A 20,678-nucleotide genomic window follows, 5' to 3' on the forward strand; every position below is an offset into this window, starting at 1 on the left:
TAGGAGGACCTGACCGCCCCCTTCTCCTACAGGTCCTGGCCCAGGGTCCTGTGTTGCTCAACCCCTAAACAGGGGAGATGGATCCCTGTTTTCCTGGCCTGCTCCCTATGCAAGTCCTTTTAGTTTGGGACATGGCCCTGCTAGTCAGCCCCTGACTGAACCAGGCTCTCTTCTTTTCTCCCCCCTCCAGGCCTGGCACTGGTTGCAGGTATAACAGGGCGGGACTAGCTGAACCCACAGGTGTTCTTAAACCCCTGCTGTGCTGGGCTGCAGTCTCTCTGCTCCTTCACAGGATGGTTTCTGTGAGTTCTGATATTCCTTCAGTAAGAATGACAAGGCCAGATATGATGGATCTGCCTGGGTTCCCTTGTTTGTGTACCTTGGAGTGCATGTAGAAGGTCCCTGGGGTGGGTTGATGGGGAATGAGGTTGTAGAGTTTCTCTTGGAGTTGTCTGGGTAAGGATTTGATTGTATCCATGGACTTAACAGGGAAACTGCTTTCATGGATCATTACAACAATCTGTAATATACACCTGCCTGCTCACAGTTAATGGTCCACTTCAAACGCCTTTTGCATAACAATCTAACCCTTATTACCCACTCCATCTCAACTGACCTGCTACATGTTACTCCTTATGCTGAACTATCTGTCACAACTTGTATTTAGCTCAGACACTCTGATTTCTTTCCCCAGACCTGAAGAACTCTGTGCAGTTTGAAAGCTATGTATCTTCCACAAGTTGGTCCAATAAAAGATTTTATTATATCTACTTTGCCTCCCTCATACCTTAGGATCAACATGACTGCAACAACACTGCAAATAATAATTTAGCAAATTCCCTGGGTCTTTTTACCATGACTGAATTACCAGAATCCTTGTGTGTAAACAGAAGTTGAATCATTGACAATCAGCCTTCTTCTCATGCTTGACTCATTCATTAAGGTCACAGTTCATTGTCAGAGACATTACAATTGTTTACTTTCTTTCATAGGATCTCTGTTGCCATTTGGTCTTTGCCTATGGTTGCCAGGTACCCGATTTTGGACCGGACTTTCCGGCTGAAAAGGGGACCTAGCAGTGTCCGGTCAGATGTGCTGACTGGACACCAAAAGTCTGGTTACCGCGGGGTCGGGGGAGGTGCTGGGTCATTAAACCGCACCAGCTCCTGCTCAGAGGAGGCTGCCTCCTACCTACAGGCAGGTTCCTTGTCAGACTGCAGCAGCTTCCATCCCAGCCCTGGAGCAGAGGGAGCCCAGCTGGGGTGGGAGGGAAGTGGAGTCGATCCAGCAAGTGACACTGTGGGGGGAAGAGGAGTGAGCGACAGGGGCAGGGCCTTGAGGGGAAGAGGCAGAGAAGGGGGTGGGTCCTCAGAGGAAGAGGTGGAGTCTTGAAGAAAGAGGCTGGGAGGGGCAGGGCTCAGGGGTCCAGTTACCAGCAATTAGAAACGTGGCAACCCTACCTTTGCCAGACCACAGTAACTGAAATTTCTTCACAGACAAGAACACACCTTTTGCCAAAAGGGAAAAGAAAACATAGGTTCCCATCCAGCAAGAAACTCTGCGTGCAGGCTGAGCCCCACTGATTTCAGGGATCAGGACCATTGAGTATATATGTACCTCCAGCATAATAAGCTATTATCTATACAGGGTGAGTAGCAGTGCTTCAGCACTTTTTGCCTCATGTACTGTGTTCCTCTTAGCCACTCTTACAGAAGTCGTCACATTGAACATTTTGAGCCGGATCCTCAGCTGGTATAAATTGGGATAGCTAATTTCAACAGCCACCAAAAATCTGGGCCTCTCCAATTTAAAAGAATAAAAATTGCTAAAGAAGATATTAAGGCAACTTAGGAGGAAAATGCACAGAGAAAAATAATGATTAGAATTCTATGCAGTTGATAGGATATATGCAAGAGCTTCCACATTCATAAAGCATGCTGACCACATTGTGCTTCCATTATTCAGGGCTGTGAACAGAGCGGCAGAGAAGTATATACATACTTGAATAGCAGCTAACTATGAAGCGTCCCTAAGTTTATTTGACATAATGTTGTATGTAATGATGACAAATCCTATGGACTTTTTTAGAGTAGCAGCCGTGTTAGTCTGCATTCGCAAAAAGAAAAGGAGTACTTGTGGCACATTAGAGACTAACCAATTTATTTGAGCATAAATAAATAAATAAAATAAATAACAAATACACTGGTTAGTCTCTAAGGTGCCACAAGTCCTCCTTTCCTATGGACTTTGAGACCAGATGGAATTAAACTGGTGTATTTTCTGCTTGACGGGAAAAAATGCAGTTTCACGTGACTTGAATAATACTAAAGCCTGGACCAGCTTTAGTCTGGAATTTAAATCTCTTCCAGTATTTCCTTTTTCCCCAAGACATCCTTCTTAATCCTCCAGCACCAACTTTATAATTCATCTTTCTCTCTCCCCTGGAGGCCTCTACTACCTTATTCTTTACTCCAGTCTTATTCACCATGAAATACAGGATGTGCCAAATATATGGTGTTGTACCATTTATATCAAATGTCATGGAAACTGACTAATTTACAGATTTAAAAAATATGCCTTCAAACTCGTGTTAAATATGTCTGCTGCACAGTTCATGTAAAGACCACATACTGACACAGCTCGCATTTTGTTAGAAACTAGCATCTCACTAAATGCCATAATGCTAATCAACAAATTGAAAAATGCTCACAAAAATAAAATAAAATAACCCCAATCCTGTGGTCTCACATTATGGATCAGTTCCTCAGCTTGTGCACATTGGCACAGCTTCCAGAAGTCAATGGAGCTATGCCTATCTACATAAGCTGAGGCACTGACCCAATAACTCAATAAAGATTTATGCCCCTGATTTAGTAAAGTACTTAAGGTCATACCTGATTTTAGGCTTCTAAGCATGGGCATAGTTTGGGGGCAGGTGCAGGGAGGGTATTGCCTCCTCCCCAAACAGAGGCAAGGTGTGTGTGGGGATGTCACATGGGGTCGCGTGCCACTCCCCCCCCCCCCCCCGCATTTCTGCAAATGCTAAGCTGCCCTGCAGGGCTTGCTTTGCTTTGCTTGGCCTGCCCGGGAGGGGGCTCTGACCTTCCCACGCTGCGCCTCCTTCCCCACACCCTCCCTGGCATGTTTCAGTTCAAGGGGAGCGGAGAAGGCGGTGGGATGGAGCAGCTGTTCTCCTGCGCTTGGGTCCCTGCCTTGGCAGCTGGACACTGCCTCCTTGGTCCCCGTGCCTGCCTGTTTCCTGTACAATGGTGAGTGTCCGGGGGGCGGGGGGGTAGGAGGGGGCGAGGTGCTAGGGGAAGGAGGGTGTGTGGAAGAGAAAGGGATGGGATGGGGGGACGCAAGAGCCTGGCACGTGGTGTCCCCTCGGTGGTGGCAGCAGCAGCACCAGAGCAGTGACATCGCTGCAGCAGCTGGTGCTGGAGTGTCGGCCAGCAGCAGCTGGGGCTCCCCAGTTAAGCAAGCATATCCGCCCCCCAGCACCGGCAGCCCGAGTACCCTCAAGGCCGGGGGAGAGAGCCAGTGAGCCAAGAAGACTGGCTTCAGCGTTCACATGCGGACGCGTGCACGTGCACACGTGCGTGCTTTGCCCCTCTTCCCAAATATAGCAGTCACACAATGCCTACGCTTGTAAGTACAACTGACGCTGGAGGGACTACTCCTGGGGATAAAATTAGGCAAGTACTAAAGTGCGGTGCTGGGTCGGGGCTAACCCAAAGGTGCTTGAATTAGGTTCTTCTGTATCTAAGGCTTCATTACTTTTTACAAAATATTACAGTAATTTTAGAAGCATGCTGTGAAATACAATAATAAATAACTGAGACTAAATGACATTAGTCAACATAAATTTGGTAATCCACAATGGGTGTCTCAGATACTGATGTGAATTAATGTTACATTATTCTATTGTATATGGAAGATATAAGAAGATTTTTCCACAAGAGGGGCATTTTAACAGAATTCTTCCTTTAAAACCAGTTTTGCTTCTACTCCAAGATCTCCTTTTTTGTTCTGATCCTGGCAATCACTCTTATACATTGTTCTTACCGGAAGTGTAAAGGAACCAGAATGTTCACCAGCACTTTATAACAGGACAGATTGCAATGACACTATGAATCCCTGCTGCTTGGGTCCTGCCTATACATGAACAGTAAAATGCTCACTGAGTGCATTAATTTTTCAGCAACCCTCTAGATCACTCCACCTACATTTGTGAAGTAACTCCATCAAAAAATCACATTTCTGGTTCCTTTTTGGATGCATGTAACTTTTGGAATCAGGGTTTCCAAAGTGATTACTTACATTTATGAATCCAAAATTTGCTGTTTCTATGAGCACTCCTACCAGAAAATTCATTTGATAGAACATTCAGAGAGAGCAAACACAAAGATGGGCTCAGCCAAAATGAACTTGTTTTAACATTTGAAAAAAACAATCAGAAAAATTGTTTGCAATATTCGAACAGTTCTAACTGTGATTAGTCTGTAATGACAATGATTGCCTACTGCTGCCTAGGTAGGCTGTATACTAACCCTTGTAGAATAATTTCCACTATCTGGACCAAGATGTCCTGCATGCAACATTTGAGTCTAGAATATCAGAATTACAACTGCAGAACTAATCTTCGTTCATCTGGATTTGTTTAAATCCATCCAACCCGTCTTGTAGTATAGAAACCACTACAGAACTAACTGAAATTTTTTTATAATCCAGTTTAGAAACTTATTCTGATCCACAGAGGCAGACTAACAGTCTCCATCTACGATGAAGCTATTATTGTTCTTTTTCTGCCTTTCTTCTATAAGGTAATAAGGAGTCGACATAGCTTAGGTCGACTTACCCCAGTGTGTTCACTGTGCTGCGTCAACAGGAGACACTCTCCAGTCGACTTCCCTTACTCTTCTCGAAGAGCTGGAGTACCAGGGTCGACTGCAGAACGCCCTGTCATCAATTTAGCAGATCTTCACTAGACAGGGTGACCGTATTTCCCTATGCTGAATACGGGACTCGTGGTAAAATTACTCCTATTCAAGCGAGTTCAATAGCGATCGATCAGAACTATGCAGTGCAAACGTTCAAATTAACATCAAGGTGACTGAGCTCCTGTGAAAAAGAAATGCTGCACAGCTGGATTCTTTTTATTTGCTTTCTTATCTTTAAGGCTTTAGGGTTCACATGGGGAGAGGTGACACACACACTCCCGTACACCACTTTCACACAGGGAGGGTGACTGACTGACCTGACCCCCCCTGCCTGGCGCTCTCCATCCTCCATGCCTGGCTGGGCCCCCGGGATGGACCTGCCTCTCCTGGTACTTGGTGCTGCGTCTTCCTGAAGCAACACATGTCGGGGCACGTGCCCCCCCCCCCCCAGATTTCTACCAAGGTTCATGCCAGAATGTAGCCAGCAGCAGCCTTTTGGCACTGTCTATGGGGGAGGGAAAGGACGTGAGGTGCTTCCAGCTGCAGGAGAGGAGGATGGAGGGAAGGGATGACCTGGCCTGTGTCTTTGCAGCACCCCCCTTCTTCCTGTGGCTGAAATCAGCTTGTCCCTTCCTGCCTGCACAGTGTCGAAAGGCAGCTAACATCTCCAGGCTGCTGCTGGCCACCGACATAACCCAGCTGCCTCCTGTCCTCTGGCTACAGCGCGGGCAGGAAGGGATTAAGCCAGTGGTGGGAAACCTGCGGCCCATCAGGGTAATCTGATTGTGGACCATGAGACATTTTGCTGATGTTGACCGTCCGCAGGCACGGCCCCCTGCAGCTCCCAGTGGCCACGGTTCACTGTTTCTGGCCAGTGGGAGCTGTGGGAAGCAGTGGCCAGCATGCTACTGCGGCACACTGCTTCCCACAGCTCCCATTGGCCGGGAACAGCGAACCCTGGCCACTGGGAGCTGCGGGGGGCTGTGCCTGTGGAAAGTCAGTGTAAACAAAATGTCTCGCCGCCCACAGTCCGATTACCCTGATGGGCCCCGCATGCGGCATCTGGGCTGCCCACCACTGGATTAAGCCCTAAGGATGCATTATGCACCAGGCCCCAGGGAACCTGACTGCAGGGGCTTCAGCAAACCTGACCAGAGAGGTGGCTCAGCAGGGGAAGGTGCCTAGGGTACAGAGCAGCCCCACGCTCCCTGGGGGCAGGACCCAGAGCGGGGTGGGCGGGTGAAGAGGGTGCTAAGCCCCTGCCCAGAGAGCTGATGTGGAGCCTGCAGGGCCAGGGCATGAACAGGCTGGATATTGCTCCCCACCCCTGCCACTCCAGAGCTTAGCTGAGGGGTGGAGAGGCTTCCCCGTGCCGGTGCTTTGTGGGGCTTTGGCACAGGCAGGGCTCGGCTCCTCCTGGCCAGCGCCCTGGGCCAGAGGGTCTTGGGCTTTCCCTGGGCGCTGGCCCAGCAAGAGGCAGTGGGGGAAGGAAGGCGCCTGCCAGCCAGGCTGTTGATGGGCTGAGCGCTCCGACCGGTCCGGGATATAGAGGAGAAGCGGGGCTGGGGGTGTGAAGGGGCAAAGCAGGGAGAGGACAGTGAGAGGGGGAGCACATAAAGGGCTGATGGGTGGGCAGTAAAGGTGACACATAATCAGTCACTGCCTGGCACCTGCCTGCACTCACCAGCCATCACAGATCGAAGCGCGCAGCCAGTGCTGGTTGGAAACGGGACGGGGACAGGGCCCTGCTGGCTAAGAGCTGGCATGCAGTGGGGGCTGCGCTGACGGACCAGCAGGGGGAGTGGCTGGCCTCGCGCACTGCATCTTTGCCCCCCACCAGCCTTCCACACCCACCCCCATCATTGGCCACTGGACTCCCCGCCCCACTCACTGCCGCTGGGCGGGCAGCTGGCGACCAGGGATCTGGCCAGCACCAGGACCCGCCAGTACTGACGGCGGGGGAGACAGAAAATATGGGACAATTTACTCATTTTTAAGAAAAAGTCGGGACACCTGCAGGCGGGCTTAAATTCGGGACTGTCCCTTTAAAAACGGGATATCTGGTCACCCTATCACTAGACCCACTAAATCGATCCCTGCTGCATCGATTGCAGCAGCATCAGTCTCCCCACAGTGAAGTCACCTATCGATTTCCTCTTCCACACTCTATTTCATCACAATGAAAAATGTGTTACTGAGTATTCTATTGATATTGTAGTGTTACTTTTTTTGTGCTATATCCTGTTATCCTTACTTGGTTTCTACTCAGTCCTTACTCAGGAGAAGTCTTAGCGAAGTCAGTAGGAGTTTGCCAGAGTAAAGAGCTGGTAAATGCTGAGTAAGAACTGCCTAATGTCCTTTGGATTTGGTTCCCCATACACCACAGAAACAAAGAAATGTGGGCCCAAAGAGGAGGTCAAGAGTTCATCTAGTTCACCCTCCCTCCCCTGCCACCTCCCGCGCTGAGGAGACAGTTCAGTTCAGGGTTACACCATCCTTCTGCTCCTCTTTGTGAAACTCTCCATATCAAACAATTCTGTTTAAAAACTCTTGCAGCATGCTCAGAATACAAGGGTGATATCATTCCCTGTTCAGGAGTAGTAAAGTACTGAAACAGCAGTGAGTGCTGCAGGTCAAGCTTAAGTACACTGGCAGAGACATAGTGTGTGTGGGTAAGGAGGCGGTGTAGCATCTGTCTGCACCCAGCCTAGCTCTAGGCAGTGTTATCCATCTTCCATTTTCACGATTACAAACATGCAGACCAAAACAAAAGCACATTTGTTCCCTCAGCTTTTACTGCACAAAGAATGCACACAGGCCATCCCTTATGCTTCATCTCTCTGCCACTGTGGGAACTTCCATTTTATCTCCCAAAACACAAGCAAGACCCAAGTCATTGGGTTGCAGCTGTAGCTAAACATACCTTTAGGTCAGACACATCCCTGTAGCACTGTTCAGAACGGGTGTGGTCAGACAGCTGCACATTCCAGAAACATGGAAGCTGGTAGACAAGGAACGGGTTCTGCTTGATGACCGCATTGAAGATATCCTGGCAGACAAAAACAGAAAAACAATCAGGTACACCATTTCAGCAGACAGATGATCAATCACATCTCTCTGAACTGACTCTCTTCAGTCCTTTGCTCAGAGAGCAAGTGAGAGGGAGAATAGGGAGTTATTACATTAAGCTGTCAGCTCTGCAAACCTAGCTTCACAATTCTGCTTTGGTTAAAGGTGCTGGAACCCCAAGGGCCGACTTGTAAGTCTGAACTAGAGGAAAACAGATTCTTTTTCAAGCAGAATGCAAGCAGACTGCACCTGGGTTTTCAAAACAAGTATTTTGTATCACTGGCCAAAACTGTTTTTTCTCCATCATGGGGAGTACTATGTGGCAGATGGTGAACTGCCTGCTGTTCCTAAGTACAGCATCAATTTTCAATAAAAGAAAGAAGAGCGATCCTGGCAGTTACTGTCCCTTATGATGAACTACCAGTAGGAGTATTAGTTATTATTTTATATTGCTCGCAAGTGCTCTACGTGTTTCACAGAAAACACATGTGAGACAGGGCCACAAAACAGTTTACAGTGTAAGTGCCACTATGATCTGCTCTTACGAAGTCATGCAGTGGGAGGGGAAAAATGGTCTTTGTGCTTAAGATACTAGAGCAGGGGTTGGCAGCCTTTCAGAAGTGGTGTGCCGAGTCTTCATTTATTCACTTTAATTTAAGGTTTCGTGTGTCAGTAATACATTTTAACGTTTTTAGAAGCTCTCTCTCTATAAGTCTATATATTGTATAACTAAACTATTGTCGTATGTAAAGTAAACAAGGTTTTCAAAATGTTTAAGAAGCTTCATTTAAAATTAAATTAAAATGCTGATCTTATGTTGCTGGCCCGCTTAGCCCTCTGCCAGCCTGGGTTCCATTCACCTAGGCCGGCAATGGGCTGAGCGGGGCCTGCGGCCAGGACCCTAGCTGGCAAGAGGCTGGCAGCCACAACCCCAGACCAGCAGCGGGCTGAATGGGGCCGGCGACTGGGACCCCAGACCAGCAGTGGGCTGAGCGGCTCAGCCCGCTGCCGGGCTGGGGTTCCGTCCGCCGGCTCCTGCCAGCCAGGGTCCCGGCTGCCAGCCCCGCTCAGCCCACTGCCAGTCTGAGATCCTGGCCCTGCCCATATAGAGTGGGTACCTACCCTCTCCCTGGTTCTAGCCCATTCTCTTCCTCTCTCTCTGCACTGAGCTGAGGGTGGGAGTGCACTGAGCTCAGGGCTGGGGGTTGGGGTGTAGGGTCTGGCCAGGAGCTAGAATGAGGGAGGGGGCTCATGGTTGGAGCAGGAGGTTTGGGTGTGGAGCGCTTACCTGGGAAGCCCCCATTTGGTGCGAGGGTACAGGTGGGAATGTAGGGGGTGGGGCAGGGGGTGCAGGAGCTCCCATTTGGTGCTCAGGGTGGGGGTGGGATTGTGGGGGGTGCAAGAGTCAAGACATGGGGTGTGGGGGGGCTGGGTATGTGTGGGGGGTGCAGGAGTCAGGGCAGGGAACTGGGGGTGTGTGAGGGGGTGCAGGGGTCAGGGCAGAGGGCTGGGGTGTTTGGGGAGGTGCAGGGGTCAGGGCAGAGGGCTGGGGGGGGGTGAGCTGGGGTCGTGGGGGTGCTCCCAGCCCCTTGCCCTGAGCAGCTCAGGGCAGGGGGCTGGAGGCGATATGCCCTGATTCCACCCCCCTTCCCCACGGCCCTATCCCCACCTCTTCTCCACCTCCTTCCCAGAGCAGCAAGCGTGCTGCGGCTCCGCTTCTCCCCCTCCCCCACAAGGGCCATCAGCTGATCCGCGGCAGGAAGGGAGCGGAGGAGGGGCAGGAACCCAGCACGCTGGGGGAAGAGGCAGGGGAGGGGGAGCTTGCCTGCCCTGCAAGGAGAGAATGGTGGGCGGGTGGGGTGAAGAAGAGCGAGCCGGGCCGGGCAGGATTTTTAATGGCACGCTGCTGCCTGCCGGGGTCCCAGCCTGGGTTTGGCAGCGGGCTGAGCGGGGCCGGTGGCTGGGACCTGGCAGGCAGCAGCGTGCCATTAAAAATCGGCTCGTGTGCCGTCTTTGGCACGCCTGCCTTAGGTTGCCGACCCCTGTGCTAGAGTAAGAGTCCAGGGATCTCGGTTCAATTCCCACCTCTGCTACGTGTTCTCCATGTGATTTTGGGCAAGTCACTTATGATCTGACTCAAAAGCCACTGAAATCCGTGGGAGTCTCTTCATAGACTTCAGTGGGCTTTGGATCAGCTCCTTAGTTTCTCTGGGCCTGAGTTCCCCATCAGTAAAATGGGGACAGTAATCCCTCCTCACTTAATAGGGGTATTGTGAGGATAAATACATTAATGTTTGTGAGATGCTCATATTCTGCAGCAATGCAGGCATCAGAAGTATCCAGAGACTGACAGAATCAAAATCACCATTTGTCAAAATGAAAATAACAAAAGCAGTAGAGAAAGAAACAGTTTTTTCAAGCTTCAAAAGTCTGGAGTCTTTCAAAGAAAGAATGAAAGGCTGAAGTAAAGGCTATAAAAAAGAAAAAGTCTCCAACTGTGTCCCTTTAAAAAGCATCTGTGCATCAGAAGTAAAAATTTCAGTCTGTAAATAGGAGTCTTATGGATAAATCTCTATCTCCCACATTCAAAAATTTCTCCAGAAAGACATGGCAATGAGTTCTGCCTGTTTAAGAGAACATGGCAGGACACCTACCTATCTACCTTCCTTCCTCTCTCCCTCCCCACCCCCAATCCAAGGAGCAATGTTTGTAGTAGGACTTCAAAACTGCCTGCCCAACCCACCTGGTCAGCCAGCGAGGTTGACAGCATGCTCATTAACTCTCTTTCAGCAGTGAGTCTCCACATCTGCTCCCATTTCATCTTTCGCAACTTATCCAGAAGTAGCAGGATAACCCCTAAAGAGACAATGCAATGCAGGGAAAGAGAAGCCATAATGTAATGGGCAAAGCAAGGACCTTCATGCCTAAGTGTTGCATCACTGCAGTCAAAAGAAGAACATTTTGCAAATACCAGAGTTGGAAGCTATTCCATCTGCCAACCCGTGCTTTTGATTGAAATCAGGATAAATATTTTCATGACACATTATTTACAGACATAAACTAGCTCTAATAAATAACAATTTTAAAGGAGAATGTATTATAATTATTATTATTAAAGTACTTCTCTGTTACAGTGGTGCCCAAAGGTTCCACTCAGGATTGTTACCTCATTGCGCTGGGTGCCATACAAACACAATAAAGTAAGACAGTGTCTGCCCCAGAAAGCTTACCACCTCGGTAAGGATAAGATACAACAGGGAGTTATAGAACATCATGTGGATGGGGAAAACCGTGCTTGAAATGCAGAGGAAAAACAGAGGGGCAACCAACAAAAGGAAGTTGGTTCATCTAGACTCAGCAAAGGGGCAGCTGGGCCAGAGGGTGGTGTTACAGGCAGAGAGGGGAGCAGGTGAAGAGCTGGGGGTGGGGAAAGGTGCTGAACATCCAGCAGGCCCATTACATTGACCCTAGAATTAAGCCTGATTTCAGTATGACTGGCCTGGACACTAGGGTATTGCTGACAAACTGAACTGGTAACACCTGGTCACATTAAAGAGAGTATTTTCCAAGTCAGCTTTTTCATTCCAAAGGGGCTTAGATGGTAGTTTCCAAGTGAGAAAAAATGTGTCTCATGTCATTCAATAACGACCCCACTGCAGCTGCTTTAAGAAGGGAAGTTATGGGCTCCAAAGGGAACCCTGTCAGATTACTCTCTGCCAGAGAAATGGTGGTGATAATGCTGGTTCTTGAGAATGGGTGTGTCTGTAATCAGCCAGATTCTGCCATCCTTACTCACACTGAGCAGAAGATTAGACCATGAAAAGTCCTGCTGATTTAAATGAGTAGACATTTAATTCTGACCCCATTAAGTTTTGCCATTGACTTCAGTGGGACTGGGACGTCACCCCTAAAGTGAAAAGTATTACTCAGTGTAAGCCTGGTAGAATCTGCTTCCATGTATTTATTTTAACCACTTATGGCCAGATTGCGAATCCCTTACTTCCAATGGTGAGCAGTTACTTACAGGAGCAGTCCCACTGACTCCTATGAGATCACCATTGTAAGTAAGGGAGGGGTCATAAACTAACCCTCGTAGAGAGCCTATCACTGTGGCAATGAGCATTAAGCAAGGAAAAACAGGAGAGAGAACAGGATCCTCAGATCAGAAAGTAACGTTTAGCGGGAAAAGAGCTCTACATTCATTCTTCTTCTTTGGTGGTTTTGTTTCTGGATAGAATTATACTACTTGTGGATGCAGAAAATGCAGTAGAAGCAAAGTAGCTGGATTTAAGTAAAACCTTTAACAGAACACCTCACAAAACCTTACTTGAAAAAATTAATTCACATGGACTTAGATAAGAACGCTGTCATGGGGAACGAAAACTGTCTGAAGGACCATAAACAAAGAGTACTGATAAATGGCAATGTATCATGTTGGTGGGAGGTGTCTAGTGGGATCAGTGATAGGTTTTCATTAGTGTTCTGGAAGAAGGAGTAAACAGAATATTAATGACATTTGCAAGTGATACTAAACTGAAGGCCTTGTAAAAATTAGCACATTTTAATGATAATTTACGGGGATTATAGCAATTACCCTCAAATATTTGAAGAAGCAAATACCAAACAGCGAGAAAAATTATTTGGGGGAGCCCAAGGGGATATAAGTAGAAGTAAAAGAAAGAAATTATGAAAAAGGAAATAAATGTAGGCTGAATATTACGAAAAACATCTTAATCTACCAAGGGAAGTGACAGAAGCCCCATTGCTTCATAAGAATGCACCAGCTGTAGAATCACATAGAGAGCTGTTTGGAGACTATGAGAAGACTCAGCTAGGAAATTGCCCAGCACTCAAGTGCAGCTCCCCTCTGGAAAGTACGCCCAAAATAATACAGCCTTGCGCTGTAGAGAAATCTATACAATGTAAACTCATAAATTCGCCTCCTCCCTCAATGTGGAGGAAGATATGCACAACTTCTTGCCCCCCCAGTTATAAATTGCACAAACTGGGTTTAATAATAAACAAAAGCAAGTTTATTAACTATAAAAGGCAGATTTTAAGTGGTTATAAGGGATAGCAAACAGAACAAAGCAGATTACCAAACAAATAAAACAGAACATGCATACTGAGCTTAAGATCTTAAAGAGGCTGGTTTCAAGAAGTAATTTCTCATCCTAAATGTTGTTTTAGACAAGTTGAAGAGTTCCTGTAGCTTAGAGTTTCAGTTATTTCTCTTTAGAGACTAGACTTCAGTCTTTGTCTGGACTCAGCCCTTGCCTTTCCCACCGCTCTGTTCCTTTGTCTCTTCAGGTACTCTCAGCAGTCTTTCTTGTTGGGCAGGAAGGCAATGGAGAAGAGCCCTGTTTGCCTTACTCCCCAGCTTTAAATAGAATTTACATAAGGCGGGAGGCCTTTGTTTCCAGTGGAAAAGTACCAGTAGTGTCCCAGGTGGTGTTTAGTACCAGGTGACATGACCACATGACCTAGCAGAGTCACCACAATTTTCCAGGATGCCTCTCAGGAAGTAGAGAGAGATTAGTATCTTTAAAGTCTTATAGTTTCTTCCTAATGGCCCATCAAGGCTGATGGCCTGTTGTCTGGTGGGTGTTTCCCAAGTACACACCCATTTGTAATTGTTACATAGTCAATATTCCTAATGTTAGATACAGAAATGATAACATGCATACACATTGGATAATCACATTCAGTAAATCATAACCTTTCCAATGATACCTTACAAGACCCATCTTGCATAAAATATATCTCAGTTATGCCATATTCACAACGTAAGCATATTTCCATAAAGAATATGGGGTGTAACGTCACAAGTAGAACTACTCATCCCAAATTAGGAGAAAGCCACCACATGTTTGAATCTGATTGAAATTTGAGAATTGAAATCTTTTGCTGCCTAGTGAATTGTGCAAAAGAAAAAATATATTCTGGCAGTGTAGTCTGTGGCCTAGTTTACTGCTGTTCTCCACTTCAGTCCATCTGGTTCCTAAGCACACTGGAGCCTTTACTGGAGGAATCCCCTTTTATCTTCAGTCTGCCTTTCTGCTGTAAGTGGTTATCCTGGAAATGGACAAACTGCCACAACACATTTTTGCCAAACTGTTCGTTGTCTATCCAACATAATTGAATTTTTTGTTCCAAGCAGATCTGTGAGCATTGGACTGGAAACAGAGCTTGAATCCTATCGTGAGAGAGAGAGAGAGAGAGAGAGAGAGAGAGTGTGTGTGTGTGCGTGCGTGCGTGCGCATTACTGTGGATTGGCCGAGATTGAAGGTCAGTAGGCAGCAAATTCTTCCCACTGCAGCAGCAGATTAGGTGAGATAACCTACAGCAGGATGGGAGGTTATTTCCAAATGGCAAGAACTGTAAACTTTGTTGTAACAATATAATATACCCGAGGCAATGAACTATCCATTTATTTAAAAAAAAATCTCATTGCAGGATTCAATTCATTCTGCTACATTTGTAAAATGTGTTTTATTATACATCTATATATATGTACTGCTAACTTTTGCTTTCTAATAAATCTTCTTTAAAAGCCCAATCTGTGGAAGGATGGGGAAAGTACTTTACATCTGCAGTATTCTCCATTTATTCACCCTCTCCCAGTCTTCTGTCAGGCAGTACTTTACAGTGTCACAACTAAAGAGATTACGAGTTCCTGAGGGGTTATCACAGTTGCACCTGAGTGGCAAAAGCTGCAGGGAAGGGAGGGGAGAAACCAGAGCAGATGCATATGTATATGAATTATGATCCAATGCAGCACAGGAAACATGTTCACGGCTTTTAAATACAATGCTATTGATAAATTAGACTGATAATTTCTAGTCTAATTTACCTAAAGGTTTGGTTTAACACATTGATACAATCACCATTCAGGGCTTCTGAATTGCAGAATTGTACTTTACTGCCACTGTAAAAATAAAGGGGAATATTTATAGCAGTTTAAACATTCATTAAAATTATACAATTCTCATTAGTATTAGTGAGAATAAGAGATTTGCATTGAGGGGAGAGTTAATTCAATTCATTGACTTCATCTTATTTAGCGTAAAAGCAAAAATAAATGTGAATAGGAAACTTTTAAAATGATAATGCAAAAGATCAGTGCTTTCTCTTTATAATCCAGTGCACTTTCATAAAGTTCTTCCATTGCTAAAAGGACACAAAATCAATGTCCCAGCATCCTGTAAGTCTCAACTAGCTCCCTTAGACACTTAGAATGTAGACAAAGTGCTTGGGACCATAGGAGAAAAAGATTTGCCTCAGGTGCCCGCTCCCAGAGCCAAATTGACTGAAATTTCAGGCTGGATTCAAGATGACAAACCAGCAGAATGCAGAGGGCTCAGGGATTTACCCTCAGCTGCTGTGCTGGGTGAGGAAGAGGTTAGGACCCTCCTCCCCCAAAAGGAATCTTTCAGGAACATCTGGCCCCAGTTATGGAGCTTTTCATCTTTAGATGAGAGTGTATCATTTTATTTTCCCCACATTCCCAAACAGAAGCAGAAGGAAAAGTCTAGCAGAAAGAAAACACAAAGAGAAAAGGGGGAATCCACTGGCTTAGGAGTATTAGCCAGGCTATGATTAACCGCAGAATGCCTCACTATAAAAAACAAGCCCAGGCAAATATTACAAAGCTGTGAATGCCTTGAAGAGCTCTTTGAAAAGCACTCCGGTTCATTGACCATTCTGTTTCTGCGGGGCTTTAATATTTTTTGGGTTTCTCTTTCCTTGTGCCTTATTACTAAGGACCATTGACATGTTAACGGATTCTTTGCTTCTTAGAAGTTCATTTACTCCTACTGTTCCATGGGTCTCAACCTGGGCCATCTGAAGTGTTACAGCCCCTGAGCAGATGCAGTAGGGCCAGGGGGCTAGGAGGAAGGCTCCCTTTGGTTTATAAAAATAAGACTCAAAATGCTGAATGCTTCACTACTTTGCAGAAGAGAGGGTTTTTATTATTGTTTTTTATTTGGCTTGATGAAAGGTGCGGGGTTTTCCCCCGATTGTTTAATCTAAAATCTACTGTTGACTCTATACTAGGTTCATATTTGATCAGCAAAGTAAAACAATCCTATATTTTGTCATTTTCAGAAACTACTGGCTCTGAGACAGAATGAAATGATCCCCACATCTTTGATTTTGCTGGGGTTTGGAAAGTTCATGAGGGCCAAACTTCAGACTGATGATCCCTGGGGAGCCATGTGCTTATTTCCAACCTTAAAGCCATGGCCCTCTGTTTGCAGAGCTGTCAGTGTACTCACCACCCTCTTCTCCAGCCATCAGTTCCATTCCTCAGTGTAACATTTGCATGAAGGGATGGAACTTGGGAGGTGAGGCAAGGATGGAGGAAGGGAAAACAGAAATGACTCCCCGTCTTCTGACCCTCATTGTATGGATACTAGGTATTTTCCTCATTTTCCTTCTGAAAAGTTGACAGGTAACACATTTATGACATCATAAGTGGTTGCTGTCGAGATGCTTCTAGCTCTAGGCGAGTGATAATTGGAACTTCTATCCCACAGGAAATTTGGCTGTGTCAACCTTTGTTTTTGTCCCAAATCAGGATAAAAAGTTGAAATTTTTCGCAGAACAGAAATTCTGAAAAAATTCAATTTGGAAGTGTTGAAACATTACTGCATTTTCCCACTGTAATGCACTGCTTCATGGGAGCTGTAGTCAAGAGCCTGCTTCCCCTACTCTTCTCTATGGGCCAGGCTCCCTAACTGAATTACGTCTGCCAAGACATGCCCAGAGGTATGTGACTCTTATCATGCACCAAGCAGAGCGTGGTTAGACATTAAAATGTAGTTCCTTATCAGTGCATTGCATTATAGGAAATGCAATCCTCCAGGGAGCTCAGCCCATAGGAGAGAATTGGGGCTTGTAAGGCAGTGCACTGACAGGGGAATACAGTTTGTTTTAATGAACTGGTGTGAAACAAAATTTTTGGGTCAGTTTAGCAAAATGAAATATTTTGATTTAGGTTGAACTGACCTGAAACAAAATATTTCATTTTGATTTTTGGCAAAAATTGAGATTTTCCGCTGGAAAATTTTGGTATTATAGAAACTGCTTTTCCCATCAGAAAGTCATTCAGATGGGAAATTCTTGACCAGCTCTCCTTCTAGCATAGGGAACATCGGGGCTTCTATTGAAGTTCACAAAGGCATGTGAATGTAGGCAGTTATAAAAGAGCAATTTAGCAAAGGAAACACAGGTCATTTAGTGAAACTTTCAAATTAAATCCATTCATTAAAGCTGTCATTTTAAGTCAGGTGCAAAAATATTCAATACTGAGTAAAGAAAGTTTAGCTGCTTTTGAAGTTTTTTATTTAGCTGTAAGTGTGACCCTGCCTCTTTCTTTCAGCCAGTACAAAGTGCTTTTGTGAGTTGTTTAGGTGATAGCAAAATATGTGAACAGCACCTCAGAATCCATCTATTTTAGCTATTTATATAGTGCCTATCACCATAGTGTCCAAGTGCTGGATTACCTAAAGCAGTATAGTACCTGACAGAGATAGGCAGGGACTCACTTTAAAATTTATTATAAAGCATCAGCAAGATTTAAAAAAACTCATTTGGATTTTACAATGTATGACAAGCATCCCAAAGACCACACTTCAGACCACCCAATCCAGAGTATGGTAAGGGGTAATGTGCCAATCGTAGGCTGGCACTGTGAAGGTTTAGACTAAGCTTGTAGCCTCAGCATAATGTGTGGCTTGTAGCTGAGCTGTCCCAGGGGGAATGACAGGAAGGAAATGTGACACAGAGATTCACTGTGTCACTGTGGTCAAAAGGGCTAATGCAGTCCTTGGATGCATAAACATAGGAATCTCATGGAGATTATTATAGAGAGGTTATTTTACGTCTGTATTTGGCACTAGTGCAACTGCAGCTGGAATACAGTGTCCAGTTCTGGTATCCATAATTCAAGAAGGATGTTGATAATTGAAGAGGGCTCAGAGAAGAGTCATGAGAATGATTAAAGAATTAGAAAACATGCCTTACAATGATAGACTCAAAGAGCTCAATCTATTTAGCTTAAGAAAGAGAAGGATAATATGTAGCTTGATTACAGTCTCTAAGTACTCACATAGGAAACAAATATTTAATAATGGGCTCTTCAATCTAGCAGAGAAAGGTATAGGGCAATCCAACGGTTGCTAGACAAATTCAGATTGGAGATATGGCATAAATTTTTAACAGTGGCAGTAATTAACCACTGGAATAATATATCAAGGACTGGTGCTGGAGTCTCCATCATGGACAACTTTCAAATCAAGGGCTAATGGGATCCTTGGATATATTCTAAAATACATGCTCAAGGAATTATTTGCGGAAGTTTGCTGGCCTGTGTTATACAGGACATCTGACTAGATGATCATAATGGTGCTTTCTGGCCTTGGAATCTATTCATCTATGAAGATCTAAATAACCAATTGTACCATTGCTGATATGGAATCCACTGGGCCAGACCAAAAGTTGTGATTCTTATTCACACCAGGAGATTATGAAGTTAAGCAACACACACTGAAAGTGGAGTACACTGTAGTAAATTCTGCACACAATAATATGTTTGTATATTCATGCACATAAACATGAATGCACACTTATTTATTGTGATGGGGGGCCTCTAGGCAGTACCGTGATACAAATAATAAATCGTAACAATAACAAATATGTTGATATATTAAATTAGAAGCCCATGAAATTCAGAGTTTAAGATGCACAGACATTCAAACAGCCACCACAACCATAACTCTGCCCCAGCTGGGATGAGACAGTGTATGTAAGTCTGAGATTTATAAATCTCTGCATAGTTTTTAAAGTAGTACATCTTAAAGAAGCCCTGTGGGCAGTTGGATATCATTAAGTGAAAGATACCAGTTCAGAGAATGATGGTGAAATTGTTGACTTGATTTATGGACCTGTCTAACTCTTGGTCATAACACTGTGGCCTGGAAATAATTTGGATTGTTTTCTGCTGTTACTGGTATAATAAAGACCATATCTTATGAATGTGTTTTTTAATACTTAGTGAGTGGACGATTGGCACAATAATACATTTCTATTGCATCTTGATCTATCACTTAGCCACTCATTTATGTACACAACCCTTGTGTTTTTAAAAAGGCTTTAATAATGTATGACACCTAAAGAAGATTTGCAATTGTCTGTAATTTGTTAAATGAGAACACAGAATGCGTCCACATTTGAACGTGCCCCTCTTAAAAAAGGAGCAGAGTAAAAAATCTGTTTTGAATTTAAAAGTGGGTATCCCTCTGGGCATAATGACAGAATGCATAACTCTGGTATTCTGGATGTGCGTATGGAAAATGAGGCGATGATGGAGTGCATTTTGAAGTAAGTTTATCACAGCTACTCTGCAGGGAGCCTATTTCCTCTTGCAGCATTATGAGCACTTTATTTACACTTCCCGATGACCACTTAGCGTAATGGAACACTCTTAGTTTATGTTTTCTTCCCCCAAAGTATGAGTTATGGCTTGTTGTTTCTTCTCGGGCAAAGTTACAATTGTGGAAGCTATCTGAGTCTGACCCTGGTTTATTGTACAGGTGCAATCTTCACTCTGAATTTCCTGGGTTTCTAACATTTGATATATTTATTTTAACTCCAACCTTCTTGAAAGATTTAAAATGCAATATATGTGCCTATAAGCTTAGCTTTTCATTAACTATATTTTTGGTGGAGGAATTTTCCTATTTTTTTTAAATTCTCTAAAAATACTACTGGAAAAGAGCCTTCTTACTGCAGACTCTAGAAGGAGGAAGCCCCAAACCAGGCATGCAGCAGAGCTTAGGAGGTCCATGGGGTGAACACCCCTGCTGGTCACTGAGCCTCCTGCTAAGCAAAGTCGCCACTCATCCTCTTGTGAAGAGGAGTTCTGATGTGGCAAGTCTCTGAAAGGTCAGCAAAAAGAGAGTAACACGCCTGAGAACTTCAGACCCGAGGAACAGGACTCTTCTTTGACAGAACCCAGGACGTGCACAGAAGTGCAGCTCACCTTCTCTCAACTATTGCAGGGCTGGGGGGGGGGCTCTCCAATGAAAATCTGCAGGAAGGAGGTGGGTGTGGCTGATGGGAGACTTAAAAATTAGCAGAATCAGAAGAAGCAGGGGGGAAACCTTCCCACCCATCCTACTGCACACAGGCCTCCATGGAGAGGGTGGTGGGGAGCGATGAACCCGTACTGGCTCTTTCTGTGGCTGTTTTCTGGGGCCAATGCAGGGGAGTTGCAGGGATGGAACATCCCCTGGAGAGACTCTCCCCATGAACTTTAGAAGGCTCCTCAGCCTCCTGGTAGCTTCCACCCCTTGTGGCCCTTATGAGGCTATTTGGAGCCTTTCAAATCTAAGCACCTCATAAATCCCCTACCAACATCCAGAGCTAAAATATGTTCACAGATGGTGTGGGGGATGAGCAGTGTGTTCCATAAAGCTCACCAGTGGGGTCCACAGGCAGGAGACCAATGGCCCTGGATCTCCTTATCCATCCCAACCCCCTTGCCATCTCCAGTCCAGACGACCTCACAAAGTCAATGGGATTTAGAGTCCTAAGTGCCTAAGTCACTTTTGAAAATGGGGCTTAGTCATTTAGGCATTTCTAAAAAATTTGCACATTGTGTTG

The 20,678-nt window shown here is 45.4% G+C and overlaps 1 protein-coding gene across 2 annotated transcripts in view; it reads right to left on the reverse strand.

Moving 5' to 3' along the window:
• The window catches only part of LARGE1 (LARGE xylosyl- and glucuronyltransferase 1), a 361,133-nt gene that overhangs the window by 62,146 nt on the left and 278,309 nt on the right, over window positions 1–20,678 (reverse strand). For both annotated transcript variants that reach the window (XM_084627513.1, XM_084627512.1), the window contains exons 8-9: window positions 10,753–10,865; window positions 7,864–7,989 (exon numbers count right to left, since the gene is read on the reverse strand). In XM_084627513.1, coding sequence (XP_084483639.1) covers window positions 7,864–7,989; window positions 10,753–10,865 — 239 coding nt within the window. The remainder of the gene's footprint in view (window positions 1–7,863; window positions 7,990–10,752; window positions 10,866–20,678) is intronic.

The sequence above is a fragment of the Lepidochelys olivacea genome, assembly GCF_965140295.1.
Source record: "Lepidochelys olivacea isolate rLepOli2 genome assembly, chromosome: 1".
Lineage (NCBI taxonomy): Eukaryota > Metazoa > Chordata > Testudines > Cheloniidae > Lepidochelys > Lepidochelys olivacea.